The sequence below is a fragment of the Artibeus jamaicensis genome, unplaced genomic scaffold, assembly GCF_021234435.1.
Source record: "Artibeus jamaicensis isolate MK-2021 breed Jamaican fruit bat unplaced genomic scaffold, CSHL_Jam_final contig_288, whole genome shotgun sequence".
NCBI classification, from domain to species: Eukaryota; Metazoa; Chordata; class Mammalia; order Chiroptera; family Phyllostomidae; genus Artibeus; species Artibeus jamaicensis.
In genome coordinates, this window is record NW_026521645.1 from 374736 (window position 1) to 393380 (window position 18645).

General features: G+C 41.8%; 1 protein-coding gene across 4 annotated transcripts in view; it reads left to right on the plus strand.

Moving 5' to 3' along the window:
• The first annotated feature begins 18016 nt into the window (after nucleotides 1-18016).
• The window catches only part of BICD2 (BICD cargo adaptor 2), a 61185-nt gene continuing 60556 nt past the window's right edge, over nucleotides 18017-18645 (plus strand). For 2 of the 4 annotated variants that reach the window (XM_037157086.2, XM_037157087.2), the window contains exon 1: nucleotides 18019-18524. In XM_037157086.2, the coding sequence (XP_037012981.2) occupies nucleotides 18264-18524 (261 nt within the window). In that variant the 5' untranslated portion in view covers nucleotides 18019-18263. Of the gene's footprint in view, nucleotides 18525-18645 lie in introns of all 4 variants that reach the window. The other 2 variants (XM_053662800.1, XM_037157088.2) reach the window with 2 other exon arrangements.

An 18645-nucleotide genomic window follows, 5' to 3' on the forward strand; every position in this document is an offset into this window, starting at 1 on the left:
TGCAGTGAGTTCATTGTAATTCCCCTATAGTTTCTGGTAGCTCATTGTGAGCTCTTTGTACTTCCTGATAACCAGTGCTTTGAATTCAATATCTGATAGCTGACTTGCCTCTGTTTCATCTAGCATTCCTTCTGAGGCTTTCTCCTTTTCTTTAATTTGGGGATTGTTTGTTTGTCTTTCTATTGTTTGAGACTCTTCTCATTAGCCTCTGCTTCTTAAATCGATTTTTTCTGACTCCCTCAGTTTATGGTGTAAACTTCTATGTTAGAAGAGATGTGAGATTCAGTTGTGCAGTCTCCTTGATCTCCTGAGCTTGCTGGTCTTGTGTTGTCATTTAAATTGCCACTCTGTATGTCTTTGGGTTTTGATTGTTGTTGGGTCTTTCTTTGGTCTTTCCTTCCCTTCAGCTGGTTAACTGAGGATCACTCCATCCCCCACATCTTATATTCTCTTGTTCAGGTGTGGACAGGTTGTGTTGAAGCTGATTCTTCTGTGTATATAAGATTTTGAGGCTTCTCTCTCACTCTTGTTCAGTTGCTTGTTGTGGGTAATTTCTCCACCTTTTAGTTGTCTTTCCAGATAGGTCCTGGATTGAGGTTACTGTGACTTCCACTCTCTCCTTCACTTTCTTCCATTGTTATCTGTTGGTGGTTCCTTTGTTGGTGGGTTTCCTCTTCCAGCAGTGTACTGATGTTCACCGCTCCCACCTTGCAAGTTGTGTGGAGTAGCAAAGTGAAATTTGTTTCACTGTCTTTGTTGTTGGGATTACCCCTATTTGGGTCTAACTCTAGTCTTTTCTCCACTCCAGGTATTCCTGTGTCACCTGTGAGAAAATAAGGGAAAAAAGGGAAGGAAGAGGAGAAAAGAAAAAAATGGGAGAGAGAAGGAAAGGTAGAAGAAATTTTAAAAAAAGAAGAAAGGGAAAAGGAATAAAAAAAGAAGAACAGAAAGAAAGAAGGAATTTTTTTTAAAAAAAGCCTTCTCCCTTTAAACTGGTCAGGCCAGTTCTGCTGGTCTTCCTTGCTGTGTCAGATTGAGGAGGGAGGAGACTTCCACCAAGATGGAGGTTTGCTTCCTTGCACAACCAAATCTAAAAACAACAAAGTTTAGCAACAATAAACTCAACCAAACCACAGAAAATTGAACAATACGAAGCCTGAAAACAACACACAGCTCAGCTAAACTGGTAAGAGGGGCAAAGCCAGCTGCGGAGTGGGTCAGGCAAAAAAGGTCCCCCTACCCGGGCATTGTGCAGGCAGCTGAGGGCGCGGATCCCAGGTGCGGGGTAGCTACGGGCAGACCCAGGGAAGGCGTGGCGTGGCTGGCTGTCTGTGGTCGCACATTTGTGCGAAGATAAACCAGTGAAGAGACGTACACTGAGACAGACCCTGCAGGCCCCGGTGCAGGGCAGTGGGCTCCCACATTTGCGCTCAGATAAACAGGTGGGGGCAAGAGGTGGGGAGGCCCACGCAAGTGGACAGGACTGCCATTGCTCCCTCTCTGACCCTGCCCCCACATACAGCGTCAGAAACCAGCAACCTGGGTGGTCCCGCCCTGGTGAATAACTAAGGCAATTCTCCTCACATGTAACAGGCACAAACAGATCAAAACATGACTCAAGAACAACTCAGAGCCCTAGAGCCAATAAATCTAAGTGATAAAGAAATAGCCAAACTTTCAGATGCACAGTCCAAGACACTGGTGATCAGGATGCTCACAGAACTGGTTGATTTGAGTCACAAATTAGAGGAACATATGAAGGCTAAACTAATTGAAATGAATGGAAATACACAGGAAACCAATAGTAATGGAAAGGAAACTGGGACTCAAATCAAGGGAGTGGACCAGAAGGAAGAAAAAAATGACCAAACAGAAAAATATGAAGAAACAAGAATTTTTAAAAATGAGGAGAGGTTTAGGAACTTCCAGGACATCTTTAAATGTCCCAACATTCGAATTATAGGGGTACCAGAAGGGGAAGAGGAACACCCACGAGTGGAAAACTTAATGGAACAAATAATAATAAAAGAGAACTTCCCCATTTTGGCAAAGAAAATAGACTTCCAGGAAATCCAGGAGGCTCAGAGAGTCCCAAAGAAGTTGGACCCAAGAAGGAACACACCAAGGCACATCATCATTACATTAGCCAAGATTAAAATGGAGAGAATCCTACAAGCAGCAAGAGATAAGGGGACAGTCACCTACAAAGGAGTTCCCATCAGACTGTCAGCTGATTTCTCAAAAGGGACCTTACAGGCAAGAAGGGGCTGGAAAGAAGTATTCCAAGTCATGAAAACCAAAGACCTACATCCAAGATTGTTCTATCCAGCAAAGCTTTCATTTAGAATGGAAGGACAGATAAAGTGCTTCTCAGATAAGATCAAGTTCAAGGAATTCATCATCACCAAGCCCTTATTATATGAAATGTTAAAGGGACTTACCTAAGAAAAAGAAGATAAAAAAGATGAACAGTGAAAGGACAGCAAACTCACAGTTATTAACAACCACACCTAAAACAAAAGCAAACTAAGAGGACAGCTAGATCAGGAGTGAACCATAGAAATAGAGATCACATGGAGGGTTAGCAACAGGGGAGTGAGAGAAGAAGAAGGGGGGAGAAGGTACAGAAAATAAGTAGCATAGACAGTAGATAGAAAGTAGATAGGGGGAGGGTAAGAATAGTAGGGGAAATATAAAATCTAAAGAACCTATCATACGTGGACATAAACTAAAGGGGGGACTGGTGGGGGAGGGGTGTGTAGGATGGAGGGGAATGAAGGGGGGGAATAGAATAATTGTAATGGCATAATCAATAAAATAAAAAATATATATTAAAAAAAAGAATGAGGAGGGATTGGTTTCATTTTTCTACCTTCCTGAGCCATACTCTTCACAATCTTTGCTGTTGTCCAGCCTCCAACCCAGTTCCTCAGTGCTCTGCTGCGCCCAGCCTAGGCCTTCAGTCCACCAGTTGCACTGTCCTTGAGTTGCACCAATTAGGGGCAACTCATACCCCATCTTCTTGCTTTTTGCTGTCCTAGATGCCAAGGATTCTCAGGGTCCCTTCAGGGTAGTTCAGCGCCCCACTGAGTCAAGTCTTTCTGGGGACTGCAGCTACCCTCTTCAGGGCTTTTCTGCCTTCCTCCTAGAGAGCTGGTTGGCCTTGCAGGGCTCTGGGTGCCCCTGCCAGGTGGGAGGCACTCTGTGTCCCTGGTGCCTCCAGCACGAGCGTGGAAAGGCAGCTGCAGACCTCAGGCCACGTGCGCACAGTCCCTGGTGCTTCTGGAGTGGGTATGGGTGGGCAGCTGTCAGCTGTTGATCAGGTGCACACTGACCCAGAGACTGCAGAGGGAGGGGTGCAGGAGGCAGGTGATTGCTGTGGAGAATTCCCCAAACAGCCACGGAGTGCCTCTTTTTTCTCTTTCTCTTTTTGAAAAATTCCTCCTATTCAAATCCCCCAGTCTAAACAAGCACCTGGCCTCTCACACAGCCCTGCCTGGCTCTCTTCTAAGAATCTTGCAGTAGACCCCGCGGGCACTGGGCCTGGGGCTGCAGCTGCCTTGTGCCCGCGCTGGTCCCAGGGACCTTATTGTCCTTAAACACTCTCCTTACCATCTGATTTTTCAATGTCCTCTATAATTTTTGGTCTCCAATCTTCATATATCCTGGAATACCATTGGCTGTTTGCTCTGTTCCTCAGAAGATCAGCTAGGTGTTTCACCCGTGCTCAGGGGGAAGTGGACTCTGCTTTTCACCTACCTCGCTGCCATCTTTTCCCCATTTATTCTCTCCCATCCTATTTTTAATATTGTTTTTTGAAGCACAGATTTTAAAGTTGATTAAATTAGAAATATATGCATTCTTTTTGCCTGTGCTTTTGGTATATGTAAGAAACCATGCTTAATCCAAAGTCACTAAGATTTTTACATATGTTTTCTTCTAAGAGTTCTTTCATTTAGGTCTTTGATCCATTTTTGAGTTACTTTTGCATCTGGTGTGAGGTAGGGGTCCAATTTCATTCCTCTGTGTATGGACTTCCCATTATCCCAGGACATTTGCTGAAAGGTGTGGGTTAATTTCTGGACTCTTGATTCTACTATGTTTATTAGTTTCTGCAAAAAGAAAAAAGCCAGCTGCAATTTTTATGAAATTTTTTAAATCTATAGATCAATTTGAGAAATGTCAGAGCTTCAAAGGGCAAAGGGAGCCATATGGAGGAGTAAAGAATCTTGCAGACCACCTCAAAATTGGATGATTGTCCCAATTGGACTCCTCCTTCAGAACAGTCCTGGCTCAAGTAAGAGGATTCCTGCCACTGGACATTTAAGGACATAGGTGAGGTACTGGGAGGAAAGTCCAAGAAAAAGAGGTGTCCATTCATTAGTTGGAAGATAAATGGAGAAAGTTGCTCAAACCACCATCTCCCTTCCAGAAACAAGAGAACTATGAAATCTCAAAGATGATGGGCAGGGATATTTATCGCTTCACTAGTATATTTGTAAAAGACCAGAAACAATCTAAATGCTCATTGATGGAAAGGAAGTATGGCATATTTATGCCATGGTGTAAAATGCAGCCTAAAAACATGCTGATTGGAAACCATGTGTATCATACTATCATTTTTTCTAAATATTTTATTTATTTATTTTTAGAGAGAAGGGAATGGAGGGAGAAAGAGAGGAAGATAAACATAAATGTGTGGTTGCCTCTCATATGCCCTCTACTGGGGACCTACCCAGCAACCCAGCCATGTGCTCTGACTGGGAATTGAACCAGCAACCCTTTGGTTTGCAGACCTGTGTTCAATCCACTGAGCTACACCATCTAGGACCAAATATGTGTAACTTTAATATTATTAGTTTCTTTTATATCTGATATAAATGAGCATGTTGGGTTAAGGTCTTATTCATCAAATTAAAAGTCACATCATGTTTTCTCAGTTTATATTTATATTTCTCACAATAACTATAGTATAATATCACAACCAAGAAGCTTGTATGATGCAAGTCACCCATTTAATTCAGATCCCAGTAGGTTTACATGTACTTGTTGTGTCTTAATTCTGTGCAAGTTTATCATGTTTATAGTTAGGTTACACATCACAGCAGGATACAGAACATTTCTATGACCATAGGATTCCTCATATTGCCTTTTATACCCTCACACACCCTTCCTCACCCTAACCTCTGGAAACCAATAATGTGTTCTCCACCTCTTTAATTTTATAATTTCAAGAATAGTATATGCTCAACAATAAGAAAATGAACAACCTGATTAAAAATGGAAAGAACTCTGGCAGGTAGCACAGTTGGTTAAAGGGTCATCCTGATATGCCAAGGTGGTGGGATCAGTCAGAACACAAGGTTGTAGTCAGAGCACAGGAGTCGACCAATGAATGCATAAATAAGTGGAACAACAAATTGATGTTTTGCTCTCTCCCCCACTCTAAAAAACTAATAAATTTAAAAAATGGACAAAAGATCTGAAGAAACATCTTACTGAGAAGATATATAGATGGTAATTAAGCATATGAAAAGATGCTCTTCATCATATATCATTAGGGAATTGCACATTTAAACAATGAGATACTACTATACACTATACACTATACACTATATACTACTACACACTTTGTAACAGAATTGCCAAAATCCAAAACACTGACAACACTAAATGCTGGTGAAGATGTGGAGCAAAAGAAACTAATTCATTGTTGGTGGGAATGCACAATGGCACAAAGATGTTGGAAAACTGTTTGGCAGTTTCTTACAAAAATACTCTTACCATATGCCCCAGAGACAACACTTCTTGGTATTTATACAAATGAATTGAAAACTTATGACTACACAGAAACCTGCATATGAATGTTTTTAGCAGTTTCATTTATAAGCATATGCCCTTATAATTGGCCTCCCTTTGCAGATGGAAATTCTTCAAGTTCAATGCTGGAATACCTCAATTATTATGAAGACAGTTACCAAAAACATAAGACTATGTTTTTAGATTTAATTTTTTAAAATCCTCAGCTGAAGATATGTTTATTGATTTTGAGGAAGGGAGAGAGGGAAGGAGGAAAAGGGGGGGAGAGAGAGACAGAGAGAGAGAGAAGAGAGAAGGAAGGAAGAAAGGAAGGAAGGAAGGAAGGAAGGAAGGGAGGAAAGGAAGGAAGGAAGGGAAGAAAGAAGGAAGGAAAAGAAAGAGAAGAGAAAAAAAGAAAAGAAAAAATTGGCTGCCCTAACTGGGAATCAAACCTGAAACCTAGGTATATATCCTGACCAGGAATTGAACCTGCAGCCTTTTGGTGTAAAGGATGATGCTCCAACCAATTGAGCCAATCAGCCTGAGTTTTATTTTTCAGGTTTAAATACAATCTATCCTTTCAGAGACTACCCAGATGCACGCACAAACAGTGAAGATTCTTGGAATTGTGAGAGCATGGATGGGACCTCTTACTATATATATTACTCACAGTGGGAAAGAATACCTAAACCCCATGCCTCAGTGGGACATCAGAGTCTTGGAAAAAGTCTTAATAGCCCCTATCAACTCCTTTTAGCATCCAGCAAGTCAATGTCACGAATAATTATGAGGAGGAAAAAGAAAAAGTGCTCAGGATTTTATCTTTGTAAAACAAATATGCACAAAAAATAATCATTTGTTTTTTTATCCTTACCTGAGGACATTTTTTTCATTGATTTTAGAGAGAGAAGAAGGGAGAAGGAGAAAAAGAGAGAGAGAGAGAGAGAGAGAGAGAGAGAGATCAATTGGTTGCCTCCATCGTATTCTTTTTTTTTATTATGTACATCATTTTATTTTGTTTTTACAACTCTTTTATTTATTTTTTTTTATTTAGTTATTTTTCAAGTACAGTTTTCTGTTTATTTCTCCCATTCCCAGCCCACCCCGCCCCATGTGGGCGCCCCCGCCCCACCTCCCTCCCATTTCCACCCCCCTTAGTTTTTGTCCATGTGTCCCTTATACTTGTTTCTCTAAATCCCTCCCATTTTTCCCCTTAAATTCCCTCCCCTCTCCCCTCTGGTTGCCTCCATCATATTCTGATCAGGGATAGAACCTGCAACCTATGTATTTGACCTGACCAGGGATCAAACCTGCAACCTTTTGGTTTATGGGCGGATGCTCCACTCAACTGTTCCACACCAGGCAGTGCAGAAAATAAACATTTCTTAAAATATATTCTGGGTTAGTTTTGTAAAAAAGGGGAAAACAGGCCTAGAATTCTTTGCTAAGAGTTTTCAGCCACAATTGCAGGAGTCAAGCCAAACACAAATTATGCCTTCATAAGGTTTTTATTAGTGAAACTGGAGTTCTAATGTTTCATTGTAGGAATATTTAAGATATGAACCAGTTTAATTTTCCAGTGGAAATTTGCATCTACATATATTATCATCACTTTAACTTGTAACATGCAAAACACTGAATCTTCACAATTATTAATATACATGAAGGAAAAGGGAGTATATATCTGTCATGACAAGTGTAATTTGCATTTTTTCAGAATACATTTATTTATTTTTCTTATACAGTTTTTGTTTGGTCTCTATATTCTATTTGCAGATATCAGTTTTATGTAACATTTTGAAAATATTTTGGTAATTTTAGTAGTGAATTATGACCCAGTTTTTAAATTTAATTTGTATGGATAACCAATTATAAGTCACAAATGTGTTTTAATGTTACCTGGGTAATTCCTTCAGCTATATTAGTTATTTCTGGTTTTAAACATTTTCCTCATCTTTTTTGGATATCTTTTTCTATTTGGTATTCATTGTTCTATTTGTGTAGTAATTAAGCAAACACAGATAAAGTTGTCATAAAAAAGAATATTATATGAATGAAATCACACATAGAGTAACTTTGGGGGATTGTTTTTTTCACACAGCATAAATCCTTGGAGATTTGCTCAGCTTGTTGTGTCCATCAGAGTTTATCACTTTTATTGCTGAGTAGTATTGCATTGTATGGGACCACAGTTTGTTTTAACCATCAACTTGATAATAGATATTCTGGGTTATTTCCAGCTTGCAGATTTTTATGAATGAAGCTTCTATGAATATCTGTGTACATATTTTTATGTGAACACAAGTTCTCATTTCTCTGAGATAAATGTTCAGGAATGAAACTGCTAAGTTCTATAGTAATAGCAAGTTTAGTTTTGTAATAAAAAATCAAATAGCTTTTCAGGTCAGCTACACCATTTTACCTTCCCCAAAGCAGTGTATGAGTGGTTCTGTTTCTCTGCATCTTTGCCAGTATTTGTTGGTACTACTGTTTTATTTTTCTATTTTAGCTATTCTTTTTTAAAAAATATTTTACTTATTTATTTTTTAGAGAGAGGGGGAGGAAAGGAGAAAGAGAGGGAGAGAAACATCAATGTGTGATTGTCTCTCCCACACCCCCTGCTCGGGGCCCGGCTTGCAACCCAGGCATGTCCCCTGACTGGGAGTCAAACCAGCAGCACTTTGCTTCACAGGCCCATGCTCAATCTACTGAGCTACACCAGCCAGGGCACTATTTTAGCTATTCTGATAGGTGTATAGTTGTACATTCTTCTTTTAAACTGAAATTTTAAACATGTGCATATTACAAAAAACAATAACACTATCTTTTAAAGAAGAAAGTCAGATGGGAGTAAAAGATAGAAAACTGTACTTGAACAATTGAATAAATTAAAAATAAATAAATAAAGGTCAGGGATAAAAAAAAAGGAGAGAAAGTCAGGCAAGCAGGCACATGATAGCACCTGATAAATAGGATATCTATGGATTCATTAAAAATAGGTAAATCAGAAATCATGTCACTGGTCAGGTACTCTGTTCCTAGCAGGGACAGCCACCTAGAAGTCAAGTGGTGCTCAATGGCAGCCTGACACATTTCTGAACAGACAGGTAAATGATTTATTTTCCTTTTTAATGTGTTTATTGGAGTCACACTGGTTAAGAAGATTATACAGATTTCAAGTATAGCATCCTACAACACATCATCTCTGCACTGTATTGTGTGTTCATCACCATTTATCCCCCCATACACTCCTCCACCTCCCCCACTGCTCCAAGTAAATAATTTTTTAATCTGTCATCTCATGTTTTGTGAAGATAATGCCATTTACAATGGCATTAAAACATTTGAAAGTGTTTAATATTTCTTCAAAATAGACCCCAAAGTTAAGAGCATAATGTAACTGTGTGCATCCATACAGCTTCAAATGTAATCAACAACTTCTGCTTGTTTCATTATCCCCACCCCTCCTTTCATCTAGAGTATTTTAAAACACATACCAAACACCATGTCCTCCACTTGTAAATACTTCAGGGTGTGTTTATATTAACCCCTCCCACATTTTCTTACATAATTACACCTAAAATTAACAATAATTCCTCAGTAAACCAAACAATCGCGGTTTGATTCCCAGTCAGGGCACATGCCTGGGTTGCAGGCCAGTTCCCAGCAGGGGGCTCACGAGAGGCAACCACACATTGATATTTCTCTCTATCTCTCCTTCCTTTCCCCTCTAAAGATAAATAAATAAAATCTTTTAAAAAAACGATTTCCCATACTTCCACCACTATTCAAACCACAGTGATTCCACTTCTCTTCCTCCAGTTCTAGAGGAAGTGTGCAAGGTTAGTTTCCAGAGTTGCAAGCACAAGAACTCTCTCTCCTGTTTCTCCTTCTTCTTAACATGGTATCATGCTCAGTTCCATGTAGCCCCAACATCTTAACTACGGTAGTTGGATGATTTTCATATACTTTAAAAAATACCTTCCTTATGGACCATTTAGCCCTTATTAATATTGCTACAAAAGTTCTCAACAAAATACTAACCAACTAAAGTCTGCTGCTTATTCAGAGGATCATATATTACGACAAAATGGGATTTGTTTCCAAATTGCAAAGATGGTTCATCATATTAAAATTAACCAATGTAATATAACACATTAACATAATGAAGGGAGAAAATTGCCACATGATCATCTCAATTAATGTAGAAAAATTTGACAAAGTCCAACACCCTTTTATGATAAAAAACACTCAACAAACTAGAAGTGGAAGGAAACTTCCTCAACATGATAAAAGGCATATATGAAAACCCCACAGTTAACATCATACTCAATGGTGAAAGACTGAAAGCTCTACCTCTAAGATCAGAAACAAGACAAGAATGCCTGCTTTTGCCACTTTTATTGAACATAGTACTGGAAGTCCTAACCAGAGCAATTAGGCAAGAAGAATAAATAAAATGCATAGATATTAAAAAGGGAAAAATAAAATTATCTTTGTCCAGAGATGACACAATCTTATATGTAGAAAACTCTAAAGATTTCACATCAACCTCCTACACACAAAATAACCTACTAGAGCTAATAAACAAATTAAGCAAAGTTGTAGGATACAAAATTAACAGACAAAATTCAGTTGCATTTCTATAAACTAACAATAATCTGTAAAAGAATTAAGAAAACAATTCCATTTAAATAGGATAAAAATACTTAGGAATTAACTTAACCAAACATGCAAAAGACCTATAGATTGAAAATTGCAAAACAATGCTTGAAGAAATGAAAGAAGATATAAATATGGAAAGGCATTCTGTGTTCATAGACTGGAAGATGATATTGTTAAGATGACAATACTACTCAAAGCATTCTACAGATTTAATGCAATCCCTATCAAAATCCAAATAGCATTTTTTTTTTACAAAAATAGAAAAGCCTATGCTAAAACTCATATGCAATGTCAAGGGATCCTGAACAGTCAAAGCAATCTTGGAAAACGAACAAATTTGGAGGACTCACTCTTTCCTATTTCAAAACATACTACAAAACTACTGTAAGCAAAACAGTGTGGTGCTGGCATAAACATAGACATATAGACCAATGGAACAGAATAGGGAGCCCAGAGACAAATCTTCACACATAAGGTTAATTGATTTTTGAAAAGGGGTCAAGACTATTCCATGGGGGAAATGACAGTCTTTTCAACAAATGGCACTGGAAAAACTGGATATACAACATATACAAAAATTAGCTCAAAATGGTTCAAAGACCTCAATGTAAAAGCTAAAACTATAAAAGTCTTAGAAGAAAACCTAAGGGGAAATCTTCATGATATTGGATTTGGCAATGATTTCTTGGATATGACACTGAAAACTTAGGCAACAAAAAAAAAATACACAAACTGGACTTCATCAAAGTTAAAAATTTGGGGTATCAAGAGACACTTTCAAAAAGTGGAAAGACTCTTCAAGATAGAAGAATATTTGTACATCATACATCTGATAAGGGATTAATATCTGGAATATAGAAAGAACTACAACCCAACAACAAAAATATAACAACTCAATTCAAAAACTGGCAAAAACTTAATCACTTCTCTAAAGATGATATAAAAATGTCCAATGATGCAACATTGGTAGTCATTGTGGAAATGTAATAAAAATCACAATGATATGCCATGTCACACCCATTTGTTTGGCTGTTATTTCTAAAAACAGAAAATAACAAGTGTAGCTGAGGATGGAGAAAAACCGGAGCCCTTGCACATTGATTGTAGAAAAGTGAAATGGTACAGCCATTATGCAAAAACAGTTTGGCAGTTCTCCAAAAGGTTAAACATAGAGTTACCACATGATCCAGTTATGCCCTCCTAGGTATACACTCCAAACAATTGAAAGCAGGAACTCAAACAGGTATCTGTACACTAATGTACTGGTATATGGCAGCATTATTCATAATAACTGAAATGTGCAAACAACCCAAGTGTCCATTAGCAGATGAATGGATAAACAATTGTGGTATATCTATACAGTGAAATATTATTTAGCCATAAAATAGAACAAAGTTCTGGAACATGGTTACACCTTGACGTCATTGTGCTAAGAAAGAACAATCACTATTCTAGAACCTGTCCAAGCCGAGCTGACTGAAGCTCCTACATGGTAGGTGTGAACACTGAATGGGGCTTGCAGGTCTTGCTGAAGGCTACAGTGAAATTCAGCTTCTTCCCTGTCCCATCTTGCTACTTCCTTTTTTCTTCTACAGGCCTTGATCCCTAACAAACATCTTTCATCTCCAACTTTATCTCAGCAGTTATTTCCTGCTTTCCAGAGAATTAAAATGGTAACACCATAAGCTGGCCAACACCAGCTTGAAACTGATGAGGCAGATATTTGGCTACGACAGTTTTACAATCTGATGCTAATAGGTCCCCCTCATCACCTACTGATGCATGTATGTACATACTTTGTCATGCTCTGAATTCAACCCTTGCCCTCCCATCCCACCAAGCTGTGGGCCATGCTCATCCATTATTCCACTCTGGGATGCTCTTCTCCATCTTCTGTGCCTGAAAAGCACCTAAGTATCCTTCAAAACCCAACCCACTGCCATCCATTCTGTGATGTGTTTTGGGTCCTCCGGACACAGTGCTGCCTCTTGCTACTCTCAACTGCCCTGGGTGCATCAGCTGAGTTAGCTGGTTAACTGTTTCCCCCTGCAATGTGAACATCCAAGGGCTGTGTTCTGTTCCCCCCAGGGAAGGCTGGGAGCTAGGCTCTGGATTCATGAATACCTGGGTTCAGATTCTATGCTTCTCCCTTATAAGGTATGTGAACTCTTTGTGTCTCAGTTTCCTTTTCAATAAAATGAAAGCATTGACATCTGCCTTGTAATTTGTGAGGCTTTGAGAGATGGTGAGTGCATGCAAAGTATTTGGCATCAGGCTTGGAGCAGGGTAAATGCTCAGTAAGTACATTGGGGTCCACCTTCATCATTACTGTATCCGAACCCCCAGGGCCTGGCACAGAGAATTGTATTGAATGAAGAACATCTGGGCCAAAGACTCAGCCTACTGAATGTACAGTGAATATGTGGGGGACACCACACCATTTACTGTGCTGGCAACTGAGCTAAGTACACTTGGGTGGGCTGTCACCTAAGAGGCTTTGCAACTCAGCCCACAACAGATAGCCATGGGCAGAGAGGAGACAGGAATCCAGGAGAAGGGGCTCACTCTGGCACAAGGAGCTCACGACGACGTGGAGGAATGGAGTTGCAAAGCTACCAAAGTGCCCACACCCAGGCTAGGCCCCAGCCAGGACACCTGTGCACATGAGCATCCTGCCCCTTCCACCAGATTGGAAAGAGTGGGAGACTGGAGTTTTTGCTTACAAAGGCAGAGTAAATTTCTGGAATGATGTCATTTCCTTTTGTCCCCAGGCTAAAAGTCACCTAATCATTCTTGAGAGGACACTGCAGATATTTACTGGATCCTCCGATGCCAAGGTGTGGGCCCAGAAGTCTGGTCAAAGTCCCTGCTCTCCTGAAGCTGATATTCCAGAGGACACAAAGGTGCAAAGGTGAATAAACTACAGCATAAAGGAGGCATGGAGGGAGATGACTGTAGAAAGGGGAGCACAGCCTAGACCAGGGTGTCAAACTCATTTTCATCAGGGGCCACATCGGCCTTGCAGTTGCCTTCAAAGGGCTGAAGGTAATTTTAGGACTGTATAAATGTAACTACTCCGTAATAGATAAGTAAGAGCTCGGCACTGCCGCTGGGTAGAAACAAGGTGGAGAGCCAGATTCAGCCCTTGGGCCTTGTGTTTGCAACCTGTGACCTGAAGTGTAGGAGAGGGGAAGGAGACCAGGACAGGACTAACACCTGCATACTGGGCAGGGGCTTGGGGGCAGTGGCAATAATTAGGCTTTGCCTCTGGGAGGGGCTATGGTCTGAAGGTTTGTGCCCGCCCCCCAAATTCATATTTAAATCCTAACCCCCAAGGTGATGATGTTAGGATGCTCTTGGGAAGTAATGAGGTCATGACACTGGAGCCATCGTGATGGGATTAGCGACCTTATAAAAGAGACCTCTGAGACCCCTTTACCTCTCCTAGCATGTGAGGACGTGGGAAGTGGAAGTAGTTTCTCAACGGACCCTGAATCTTGTGGCACTATGATCTCATACTTCCAGCCTCAGAATCATGACAAATAAATGTTCAAAAGCTTCCCAGTCTGTATTATTTTTATAGTATCCTGAGTGTACTCAAAAGGTTTTGAGCAGAGGGGGTGTGACTTGTGTCTAAGGAACACTACTGCCCTGAGAGAAAAGACAGTTTGGGAGCTAGCTGAAGGTCAGTAGGAAGATGACTGCAATTGAACAGGAAGGAGGTGATGGGGCTCAGGCTACAGAGGGGCAGCCAAAATGGCAGGAGGCTGAGGCTGTGTCTATCCTTTGCTGTCAGATTGAGAAATCAGATGAGGATGTAAGAAGTTGAAGAGAGATACTGAGGATTTTGCCCTAAGTTTCCTCCTTTGTCAAAGAAAATAGCATAATACCCACCTCATGGGGTGATGTGAGGACTCAGTGAGATCATGTAGATCAAGTAACTATCCATGTTGGAGGCCCAAGCAGGGGTGACCCTGCTTCTTTTTTTAAAAATTATGTTTTACTGTTTATGCTATTATGGTTGTCTAAATTTCCCCTCCACCTAGCACCTCCACTCCCTCAGGCAATTCCTACATCTTTGTTCATGTTCATGAGTCCTGCATGTATGTTTTTCAGCTACTCTGTTCCCTATGCTGTACTTTACATCCCCATGACTATCCTGTGGCTATCAATTTGTACTTCTCAATCCCTTCACCTTTTTCATCCATCTCCCTGAACCCCCTTTCATCTGACAAACATCAAAATATTCTCTATATCTATGATTCTGTTTCTGTTTTGCTCGTTTTGTTCTTTAGATTCAATTGTTGATAGATATGCATTCATTGTCATTTTATAGTTCATATTTTTTATATTCTTCAAGAAGATCTGACCCTTTGGCTTCTGGCCAAGATGGAGGTGTAGGTGGAAACACTGTTCCTCCTCCCACAATCAAGTTTAAAGACAACAAAGATTTAGTAACAAAAATGCAACCAAAACACACAGAAAATTGAACTGTATGGAAGTCCAACAAGAACAAACCATTCAGCCAAACTGGTAAGAGGGGCAAAGTCAGTGGCTGGCAGAGACAGATTGGGCAGGAAAAAGTGGCCAGACCGACCCAGGCACGCAGGTGGCAGTTGGCAGATCCCAGGCATGGGGTGGCAATGGGCAGACCCAGTGAGGGTGCAAGGCAGCTGCTGATAGTGGTGACACATTCACACACAGATAAACCAAGAGCGAGCGGTAAGACAGATCACCCAAACCAGGGCCCCAGTGATGAGAATTAAAGCCTAAAAGCACCAATTGGAAAAACTTTTGGGGGCTGAGGTGACGGGAGAGGCTCCCGGGTTCACAGAGAGTTCATTGGAGAGACCCGCAGGGACCTGGAGGGTGCACAAGCCCACACACCTGGGAACCAGCACCAGAAGGGCCCAATTTGCTTGTGGAAAGCAGCAGAGGGGACCAAAATCTGAGAGAAAGAGTGTGGAACCAGTGCCATTGACCCTCTCTGACGCGCCACCCCCCACATATAGCATCACAACCCAGCAACTGGGTTGCCCCACCCTGGTGAACACCTAAGGCTCAGCCCCTAATACATAATAGGCACAATCTGACCAAAAAATTGTGGCTCAAGAAGAACAGCTCAAAGCCCCAGAGCCAATACTTTTAAGTGAACTGTGCATCTGACCTATCAGATAGGCAGTTCAAAATACTGGTGATCAGGATGCTCACAGAACTGGTTGATTGTCGTCACAAATTAGAGGAACAAATGAAGGCTACACTAAGTGAAATGAAGGGAAATTCACAGGAAAGCAATAGTGATGGAAAGGAAACAGGGACTCAAATCAAGGGAGTGGACCAGAAGGAAGAAAAAAATGACCAAACAGAAAAGAATGAAGAAACAAGAATTCAAAAAAATGAGGAGAGGTTTAGGTACCTCCAGGACATCTTTAAATGTTCCAACAACCAAATCATAATGGTACCAGAAGGGGAACAGGAAGAGCAACAAGTGGAAAATTCATTTGAACAAATAATAAAAGAGAACTTCCCCAACCTGGCAAAGGAAATAGACTTCCAGGAAATCCAGGAAGCTCAGAGAACCCAAAGAAGTTGGACCCAAGGAAGCACACACCAAGGCACATCATAATTACATTACACAAGATTAAAGATAAGGAGAGAATCTTAAAAGCAGCCAGAGAAAAGGAGACAGCTACCTACAAATGAGTGCCCATAAGACTGTCAGCTGATTTCTCAAAAGAAACCTTACGGGCAAGAAGGGGCTGGAAAGAAGTATTCCAAGTCATGAAAGGCAAAGACCTATATCCAAGATTGCTCTATCCAGCAAAACTTTCATTTAGAATGGAAGGACAGATAAAGTGCTTCTCAGATAAGGTCAAGTTGAAGGAATTCATCATCAACAAGCCCTTACTATATGAAATGTTAAAAGGACTTATCTAAGAAAAAGAAGATAAAAACTATGAACAATGAAAGGACAGCAAACTCAGTTATTAACAACCACACCTAAAACAAAAGCAAACTAAGCAGATGGCTAGATCAGGAGTGGAGCCACAGAAATGGAGATCGCATGGAGGGTTAGCAACAGGGAAGTGGGAGGAGGAGAGTGGGGAAGAAGGTACAGAAAATAAGTAGCATAGATGCTGGGAAGAAATAGGGGAGGGAAAGAGTAGTGTGAGAAATGTAGAACCTGAAGAACTTATGACACATGGACATGAACTAAAGGGGGGGAATGTGGGTGGGAGGGGATGTGCAGGGAGGGGAATGAAGGGGGGGGAATGGGACAACTGTAATGGCATAATCAATTAAATATATTTTTTAAATTTCACAAGTAAAATTATAACATTCTTTTCTTACAAATGAAACATTAAACCATTAAAAGGAATTAGGGTTCCTTGGAGAAATGGTTGATTCCAGATCTGTGACAAAGTACATGGCAAATCTGGAACAATTTGTGCTAGAAAGTAAGAAAGTGCTAAAAAAATTACGACTCACTGAAAGAAAAAAGAAGCCAGTTTGGAGCAGCCCCCACTGGCTAAATCTGCCATTTGAGCATCTAAGTAATTAAGAGTAACAATAAAACTCATTGAGTAAAGTAAGAATCCACTAGTCCATACCGCTAACGAATGAAATTAAATCCCTTCTCTAGAATACAAAGCTAGTAAATAGAGAAAGAATGATGGAAATAGAAAAGAAATAGAATGGTAGTAATTCGTTTGACAAGAAATATCAATGAATAGTAGTGGGTTAAAAGCTTGAGGAGTGAAGGGATATTGGCATAGAATCAAAGTATCTTCTCACAAGTAATAATTACAAAGGAAAACCCAGCATCAATCTGAGTGATGCAACTGAGTGCTGACAATTCAGCACCATATGCCAAAGTGCATCGCCTAATCTGATGTATACCTCTGTCCTGCGCGCCTCGAGATCAAGGTCATAAAGACAAAGAGGATCGAATAGTCAGTCTATCCCGGTTGGACGGGGAGTAAAGAGACACGACAGCAACGAGAAGCGTGATACACGGCTAGGGCCGTGCTGAGAGCGGCATCAGTGTTGGCTGTCCGGAATGGGATCACCGGACTGAACACGGAAATGTCTAATTATTAGGAAACAGGCCGGTAGCATTTCATAATTAGTTAGGGGTGAAGGCGCCCTCAATCAGCGTGCTTCATTTCCCTCAGAAGGCGGGTCTGGTTATCGGGCTTTACTAGAAACCTTAAACCGCGTGCTTGACCATTTCTCCCACTACACAACTGCTGGGCTAGGACCTCCTAGCCCGTACGTCCAAACTGGTTGCCATTCCCTAGACCCCTGAGGGGCTCGAGAGGTGGGGCCGATCCGACGCCAAGACTCAGCCCGGCAGCCCAGGACCACCCAGAGAACCACCGCCAGCCTCCAGCCTCGCGGGACTGGGGCTCCGGCACCGGAAAATAGCTTGCTTCCGGCTCTGTGACTGGGGGCCTTGCGGTCCAATGACGGCCAGGGACGGGCAGGCGCGGGGCATGGCGGGCCTTTTAGTCGGCGCGCCCTGGGGACTTAGGTACCCAAAATGTCTCCGGGGGAAGCAGCCCGGGCTTTGGAATTGGAGTGGGTGGAGGTCAATCGGCGTAAAGCCCAGGCCAATCGCGGGCTGGGGCAAGTGTGCTCCGGTTACAAAGGACCTTGCAGTCGTGCGGGTGGGACTACAGCACCCACATTGCCCCGCGCGGCGGGAAGCCTTCTGCGGCTGCGCGGCGGCCTAGGAGCCATGGGGCTGGGCGGTGGTCGGGTGGACGAAAACCGGGTTTGATACTGGTGGAAGTAACATGAGTCTGGCCATCGCTACCATGTCGACGCCGGCTGAGGAGGAGGAATACGCGCGGCTGGTGATGGAGGCGCAGCCCGAGTGGCTTCGCGCCGAGGTGAAGCGGTTGTCACACGAACTAGCGGAGACCACGCGCGAGAAGATCCAGGCGGCCGAATATGGGCTGGCGGTACTCGAGGAGAAACATCAGCTCAAGCTGCAGTTCGAGGAACTGGAGGTGGACTACGAGGCCATCCGCGGTGAAATGGAGCAGCTAAAGGAGGTGAGCGCGGACAGCCGCCGCCACACCCTCCGGCGTCTCCGCAGGGGCCCGGACCTCTTACATCTGAGCCTACCCCTTACCCCGGCCGGGCTGAGCTGACACTCGAGCGCATCCGTCACCC